The 8,635-nt window shown below is 46.2% G+C and overlaps 1 protein-coding gene across 1 annotated transcript in view; it reads right to left on the bottom strand.

The window, feature by feature from the left end:
- Positions 1–8,635, bottom strand: part of GUCY2F (guanylate cyclase 2F, retinal) — a 78,359-nt gene that overhangs the window by 62,590 nt on the left and 7,134 nt on the right. The window contains exons 2-3 of the mRNA XM_019525671.1: positions 5,983–6,284; positions 4,081–4,435 (exon numbers count right to left, since the gene is read on the bottom strand). Coding sequence (XP_019381216.1) covers positions 4,081–4,435; positions 5,983–6,284 — 657 coding nt within the window. The remainder of the gene's footprint in view (positions 1–4,080; positions 4,436–5,982; positions 6,285–8,635) is intronic.

Below are 8,635 nucleotides of genomic sequence, written 5' to 3' on the forward strand. Positions count from 1 at the left end.
GATTTCCCCTCTAGTCCCTCACCATTTACCAACCATATACAGCACAAGAATTTTTTTGAGGTTTTACAACTTAGTGTACTCAAGTAAACCTGGGGTACCAAAAGGCCAGCCCCACCAGCTGACACTAGGCCAACCCCACTGCCAGATTCAGAGTCCCTGCTCCAAAACATGAAGCTCCTATGAAGTCTTTGTGAAGAGCTGCAAGATTTTTTTTTTTAACACAAGGTAGACAGTATATTCGCCCTGACCTTGTCACTGAAACATTTACATTGAACTTAAATTTCAAAATAGGTCATCCAGAGGCATATTTATGGCCAAGGAATAGGTCATAGATATAATGGGAAATGTTGGGCAACCTACTGCAAATGGTGCTATTTCACCTGTAGCTACTAAACAGACTTAGGGGGTTGTTCTCTTTCACATGTGTCATCTCTACATTTAGGCCACGCTGCTAGAAATCCTTTATTGGTACAGGGCAACCTCTAGAACAAGAGTGTTTTGGCCCTTCAAGAGAAGATGGTGGCAGCTGGGGGCTTAGCCCTTCAAGGCAAAGGATTTTGGGAGATGTAGCCCCCAAGAGAGACTGGTGGGAGGCATTGATCTAGGGCATGCGACAGATGGATCATGTGGTCAGGACTACATAAAGGGAGGCATTGGGGCAGTTGCATGGAGCTGTGGGAGGCAGGAGGTAGAGAGTTGAAATGGGAGAAGACCAAGGCCTTGTGCAGGAGGGTGGTGATTGGGACTGAGCCTTGTCTAGGGGTTTCCAGTCTGGGCCTCTCCACGAGAGCTGGAGGAGACTAAGGCAGACCCTGTGAGGGAAAAGGACTATTGCAGTGAGAATACCAGACTGGCTTGAAGTCACGAGGATAAGGTTAGGGGTGGGTGAAGGAACTGGGTTAGCTTTGGCCTGGGAGGAGAAGAGACTTTTCCAGGTGGAGTCTTCTCCCTCCATGTCTTATCACTACCTCTGGCACTAGATTATAACCAGCTCCCTTTGAGATGGCGCTATCACTGAGGAGCTCCCATGAGATGTCATGATGTGTCTGCCTGTGCGCTCTTGTAGCAATACAAGCAAGCTTAATTGTTAGGGCTTTAACCCTGAAAGAAACAACATTAAAATTCAACTGCTTTGCCATGCTCCTATTGCTATAGGAGGAAGCAGGTCTAACTACTTATACTGGCATCATTCAATACTCATATACCTGCTATGTCTATCTATCCCCTTACTGCATAAGCTTGCATCAGCTAATCTGGTGCCTCTATTCCTGACAGGCTTTAAACCCACCTAAACTATGGTGACATAACTCTGTTTGCTCCAGGAATAAGATGCCCTGGTTTAAAATGTTTTTGCCATGGAAAAGGAGCAGACAAACAACACCGTTACAGCGGATTGAGCCGATCTTCAATAAGTTTCCCTTTCTTCCTTCTGTCTTCTGTATGTCCATACCTTCTGCCACATGAGCCTGCCTGGAGCCCTATTATGTATCCCCAGTATGAGGGATATTATTTCTGTGTATCTAGACTGCTTTAGATAACAAGCTACACTTGCTGTGGTGGGTTCAGCCAGGAGATAGACTTAGACGTAATGTTGTCCCACTTCAGCTACTAGTTATAGTAAATGAATTTAATTAATTGGTGCTCCCTCTTGTGATGGAGTCTCCTACTTAGATCTGATTTCAGCACTTTTTAAAGATCCATTTTCAATTGATTGCTTGCTGGTGTTAAGCCAGATCCTGGAAGCATCCCCTTAGCTCAAAATGATGTAGCTCAGCCTGAGCAGGGTCTTTATTTTGTGCAGCAGTTGCTCAGCGTTGTGGTCATATATATAGAAGAGACCCAGGGTTTGCTTTCAATGCCTCAATGAGGCCGTCATACTCTTTTAAAAAACAGCCAGACCAAAGTCAGCTTCTGCATGTCTAACATCACCACCAAGACCTGACTTGGTCATACTAGCTGGAGGCTGCTGCCTTTGCTGTTCCAGAGAGAGAGGGTGCTGGTGTTGTAAAATGGAAAAACCTTTACTGGGGATGGGATGTGGGCAGCATTATCGCATGCTCAATTGGGAATCCCAGACCCGATGTCCACCTTTCTGCATGGGCACTGACCAGAAGCAAAGCACTATGCTATAGCACTGCATGCTTGCTGCACCTCGCTGCTAGGGTGAACAGAAAGCATTGATTCACAATGGACGGTTAGCACTTAGCAGAAGAGTGCATTTTGTGTAGGGCTCTCAAAACAACAGAAGCCAAAACTCATGACAACCTTTGGAGTGTCTCCCCTCCCCCATTTTCCTGATTTGCTGAATGGCAACATCTGTAAGCCTGTCTGTCTCAAGTACCACTGCAAGATGATGCCGAAACCAGAAATAGGACCCAGGAGCCTTGCTCTTTCCTCCATTAGCCCAACCACTTGACAAAGACTATCTTGAGCTAAAACCACATGTCCAACCCTCTCCGACCAGGGGCCAGGCTGTGACCTGGGTTGGATTCCACCAGTAAAAGTGAATCTTAGAAATAAAAGCTAACCACTATTGACAAATGTTTGAAGCTTCATATTTCTGCGTAGGTATTAAGCACTAATTCTGATTCTTCAGTGAAACCAATGGTTGTAAGTGCAGCAGGACTGGCCCCTAAGTATAATTACAGAAATTGTCAGCATAACTCTGCAAGGTGGGATTATGATTTCTACCTAACGGATAAAGGGCAGGCCTATAGTTGTAAATCAATGTAGCTCTGACCCCAGTAGGACTAGACTGCTATATACCCACTCTTGGCCTGGCCAGGAAAAATAGGCATAATTCTGTGTTGCCACTAAATACATTAACTGTAGCCTAAGAGTAATCCTCTCCTAGGGTTTTGGCCTCCTGTTGCAACCCTCTGATTGCACCCTTATTACTGCAGTGCAAAGGCAAAAAGGCAAGATTGGTACCAAAGTTCCCACGTATCCAGCCAGGCTTCAATGACTGCTATTGCTCAGAGCCTTTGATTGCCACCTCTGTAACCAGCTACGCCTCAAATAATTTTCTGTGATTATTTTTTCTTGCTGAGATAAGCTTCCAGTGATCCTTACAGCCTGCTAATTAGCTACCTGGAGAAGCTGCTGCTAATCGGGACAGCCAACCGATTTGGGCCTTTAATCCTTTTGGTGCACAAAACAGTTATTGCCATTTAGGCCACAGTGTGAACTCTGCATGTGCTAATGCATGCACTTATTCCATTTTCAGTGAGGGATAAGCTTGCCTTAATTTACCATGGGGTACGATCACATGCAGAGGCAGGTACTACGGAGTACCTGATGCTGTGGAAATTCACACCTTAGCTTACTTTGCAGTCACCAATTCGCCTACCGACATCATAGCTGGATATTCACTTCTGCCTGAGTACATAGCAGTTGAGGAACCGTGCTGCTAGGTACTCTACAAAGATACAGGATAAGTCATCCTTGCCACTCACTGACCACAGTAGACAACGCAGCTGATAATCAGTGACAATAAATGCATAGCAGCAACGAGTCTAAAACTATTTTGTATTCCTGTTTGCCACTGGGCATGGGCTTTATCCCATAGAAACTCCCATAACTCGTGGGGTAAGGGAAAAATATGCAATGCACAAACAGAGAAATGACTGCTGCATTCTAGTCTTCCCTGCTTTTCTGGGAGGTGGATGGGACTCTTCAAAATTGTACGGGGCTTAGGTGGAGTGGAGGGAGACGGGAGTTATTGTGCTATTAGGGGAAAGGACAGAGCAAGTGGAGAGCTGAAAATGGAGACCAAGGCTAGTGATGAAGAATGCGGCTGGGGCTGGGAGGAAGCCAGAACAGAGGCAAGCTGGCAAGAGAAGGTAACATTCAAAACTGGAACTTGTGCAGTCACAGTCTGATGGGGTCACTTGAGATGGCCTAGGTCCAGATATCCTGGACTTTCAGGCCATTTGACTTGGTACATGGTCATCTCTGCGGTGGACTAAGGCAAACTCTTGGGTCAGAACAAGTTTGCAGTTTGGGGAGGGTTCAGATCCTGGTCTTGGGTGCCTGCAGATTTGACCCACCTCTGCATAAACCCAATATTTCATATCTTACCTCCACTGCATACGCCGTTCTGATCAAACCAGCAGCCGGAGTCTGGTCTCGGTGGGGATCCGCCAGGGAAGTGTATCGGTCGGCCTAAGAACTGCACCGATTTAGCAGACATGTCCACCAAGTAGGTTGGAAAAAGCTGGTTCCCTTGGCCCACTGTGTCCAATACCATATAGTTGTTCAGCCCCTGCCCACCGTTGTCTGTGCGTATCCTCTGGCTGAATCCAGGGAAGTCCAGGTTTTTGATGTTTTCTGACAAAATTGGTCCTGAAACTGCATCCCCTTCCTTTCGAGCATTCTCAAGAGCTTTGGCCATGAAGTAGATGGCATCGTAAATTGTTCCAAAGAGTGGAGAGACCTGAAAAGACAGTAGAAATTAAGTTAATGCTACACTGACACCAGTATCAAAGCAATCCCCCGCTTTCATCTAATTTAAAGCTCACAGTGGGCAGGGCACTGGTCCGTGACTAAGGGGACAGGTTCGATTTCCTGCTTTGCCACCTGGGTGATTGTAGGGGTGTCTTCCTTTCCCTTGCCCATGCACTTCTCCAGGCAAAGTTTCACTGGGCACCATCCAATGGCTAAGATACATTCAAGGGACAGCGAGTAGCTGGATTTCTTTGCTAGGTGTCCTCCCTTGGCAGCCTAGCTGTTGACCTGTAACCTGCACTCCTGTTCCTGTTTCCTCATGATTTGTCCCACATAAGTAGTGGATGTACATTTGGTGACTTCTCTCAAGTCACTGCGGTGAGGGTTGCAGTTCCTGGGGGGCCTGGGCCTGCCATCGGCGTATAACAATCAGATTTTGCTACACGCTTTCTGTGCCTCCCAGGGTGAGTTGCTTAAGTACTGCAATGACACATTAAGTATGTGAGACCCTAATTTAAAACCTTGAACCAGCTGTTGCCTAATCCTGGCATCTAAATGCCAACATGAACATTTCCTAGGCCTCTAAAGTAATGGGGCTCCAAGTGGCTCTTAGCTAAACCCAAATGCATTAATGTATGGATGCTTTTATTTCATTCAAACAAGTTTTTACAAAGATGCTGTGAAACTGCTGTGTTGCAGGAAGGGCTGAGCCCACAACGTTCATCTCTGCAGCCATTTTCAGCAAGTCACAAGGCACTTGGTCTTCTAAAGGGGCTCCTCAGGGTTTGCACCTGTGGGATCCCAGGGACCATGTAGCTTATCTCCACCATACCATTAGGCCCTTCTTTCAAGGCACAGTTTACTATTAAAACCCACAAAATAATATTAAAATGGAGCTGTTCCCTTAGACTAAGGAGGCTTTGAGGCCTAGAGGCTGTTCCCTTTTATCCTTCACTGCTGCTTCAGGGTCTGCTGCAGAAGCCCCCCCCCATCCAATCACATTCCCTGCTGTCCCACTGGTGATTTTTGTAATTAATTGGTTGATTGATCTCAAATGGGAGTAGTTGATTAGTTTTAGGTTAGGGTAGGCCAAACTCCCATTTTAAGATCCAGGTACCCAGTTACAATCATGGTGTAAAACCTCAAAATGCTGACCAAGCAATGTCCTTGCCTTACTGTTTCAACAAATCCATTGGGTCTCTTCCCTTCTGGACAAAACTGAGTTCTGGTCCTACTGCATATAGCCCTTAATGGGCTCCCTCAAAGATGCCTTTTTATCCTCCATGACCTTCCAACACAGCTGTGCTCCTCAGAAGCAAAACAGCTGGATTATCTCAAATGCAGATTCTATTCGGGGTAGAGGATTCTTGGTAACATCTTGCCAAAGTAATGTGGACAGTGTTTATTTCAAAGTGCACAACATATTTTTTCAATCACATCTAGCTTCCTCATCATTTGCTTGACACCTGTTTAATCATTGACCCCTCTATCCAGCCAGGGGGTACAAGTGACTCCCAAGGTAGAAAAAGTGCTTACCTGTTCGGTTTCTAGCTCCATTGGGATTTCACCACTTTCTTTAGCTTCCCTGAATGCATCGTAAAATGTCCTTTCTTCAGCCTCCATCGTGATAGTCAGTACAGCATCATATGCCTCCTGGAGCTTACGGTTGTTGTCAAAAGCATTGAACGAATTGTTTTGGTAAGGGAGACTGTAAAGTAAAGTGTCGTATGGAACAAAGACGTATCTTCCATCTGTTATTCCCATTTCATGAGCTCTTGTGAGCAAGGCCGCCTGCTCTTCCCCTCCAATGAGCACAGAATGCATGCACATAATGATAACTAAAACAAGAAAATCATAGAGAGCGTTATTGAGTTTTCTTATTTCTGCACACAAAATAGCACCATGGAGAATGGACAGCCTGAGCTGAAACATCAAATCCAACACAGGTCCATCCCACACATAATGCATTTGCCCAGGGGGCTGAGATCTGGTGGGCTGGTTAGCTGGAGGCTGGAAAATCTGAAGCTTGGGTCTATCTGTACGTGCTATAGAGCATGATGATTTTTTTTAGGGAGGCCACAAGCCAAGCATGCTGTCTGCTCAGCCCAATGATGGGGTATGCTGAGACTGTCAGCTCAGACTGCTCATATAAGCTGCAAGTGGGGAACACTGGGAAGAGATTCTGTGTAAAAAAGCAACTTCTTGGGCAGTGCAGGGACAAATCTAAAAGAGGAAAAAAAACTTTTTGTGAGTCTCTTTCTGCAGAGCGAAAGACAGCAGAACTGCTGAGGTCTTTGTGGAAGGCCCTGGGACCTTGCTAAAGGAGCTGAGGCTTCCTAGTGACTCCACTGGGCTTTGGATGGAGCCATAAAGATATCTCCAACCTACTCTCCTGAAATAAGCGCTGTGGGTTTCATGGTAGACTTCTCGGACTTGGATGGGAAGAAGGCAGGGCAGCGTGGCATCTTAGGAACTGTGAACAGTATTCATAACACTGGATGAAGCAGACTGTCACCTATGAAAGCTTATGCCTCTCTGAAGCACTTAGTTGCAAAGATGCCATCCTGCCCTACCTTCTTCTTGACTGCAGGCTAACACAGCTAACTACCTTGTGATAAGGTTATTTCTACTGTTTTAGGAAAATGTTAGACAAGCCCATGTCTGGGATGTTTTGGATAAGGATGTTCCTGCCATGAGCAGGAGGTTGGACTAAATGACATCCTGAGGTCCTTTCCAGCCCTACTTTTCTATAATCCTAAAATTCAACACCTCTCTAGACTGTGTTGATTACACAGGCGACTGGTAGGGGATGCACAGGGGTGCACGTGCCCCCCCGACAGCCGACACAGTAGGGCTGGTGCCCCCCCTGACAGGGTTGGTGGCTTCTGTGGGTGCCCCCTCCTCCCCCTACCCTTGTGAGATTCAAGAGGCACCAGTCACTCATGGTTGATTATCATCAAGTTGCTGCAGGAGACGATTGCAAAGCATGCATTTCTTTATCACAGTTAACTAGGGAAATACTGCAAATGAAAGTTGTTCACCCAGAGATAGATTAGGAGGCATAAATTATTCAGAAGGAACTTGGTACCATTTTATTTTTAATTGTAGATAGAGTAATATGACATGTTCACCTCAGAGCTGTAATGAATGTGTCTACAAGGCAGACACGAGAAACCAGGGTAGCTACTGCAATTATAGGGCTGGAATCTAGCAACTGTCTCTATAATTAATTGTGCCTGACAGCATGAGCCCTCCCTATGAGCACTTCTGGAAGTCAGTATCTAAATCCAGCTCCTGGGTAGACTGTGTGATCTGATCACTGGCCAGGGGACCAAGAAGACCTTGAGTCCCAAATATGGTTCTAACATTGACTTCTTGTGTGACCTCGTACAAGCCTTTACTGTGCATCTGTGTCCTCATCAGCTAAAGGCAGATGATGCTCCTGTCCCTCACTGGGCTGTGGTTAGACCAGAGCAAAAGGGTTTGAGTTGGAAAGAGTTTACTTTCTTTTTTCACACAAGCTCAGTTGAATCTTTAATGTCTGAAGAGCACTGAGTAGGCGATTATGGCTAACAGGTGGATCAGAGAAGCCTCAGGCCAGGTTGGCTAAACTTGCCCTAGAGCTCAGACCTACATCATGCATTTATTTCTTCAGTTTGTCCTCCCTTTGGGGCCATTTACCACCCCTGTTCCTCCCTGTCTCACTTCAGCTACCAGTCCCAAATAAGGGTCTCTCTCTCCATCCCAATCTGACTCCTCAATTGTCAACTCACTCTAGGGTCACCTCCCTCCTTTTCTATGATACTTTTACCACCTACCGTGACTGTGGAAGACCCTTCAAATTAGGGTTCCAGCAAACCAACTGAGGCCCCAAGTCATCTCTTTCATTATAGCTGAAGCCCTGCTGGGGATTGCCCAGGATGCTTTGAGCTCTTCTAGTGCAAAAAAAGCCCTCAGGCTTCTCATGAAGGAAGGACGGTCTATGGGACTGTCCTCCTTTTGTTCTGCCACCAACACCCTCATAGAACTGTCTGGAAGAAACTATGTGACGCCAATGCCGTCTTTCTGAGGAGATGGCTGCATGCCACCCAGAGACGCATCCTACGAGCTCTCATCTCAATAGGAAGCTGAAATTCTAACTGTGGTGAGCCAAATGGTCTTTTAATAACAGGCCTACTCTGAGCCTGGA

This window comes from Gavialis gangeticus, unplaced genomic scaffold (genome assembly GCF_001723915.1).
Source record: "Gavialis gangeticus isolate Ggan-Ray unplaced genomic scaffold, GavGan_comp1, whole genome shotgun sequence".
Classification (NCBI taxonomy): Eukaryota; Metazoa; Chordata; order Crocodylia; family Gavialidae; genus Gavialis; species Gavialis gangeticus.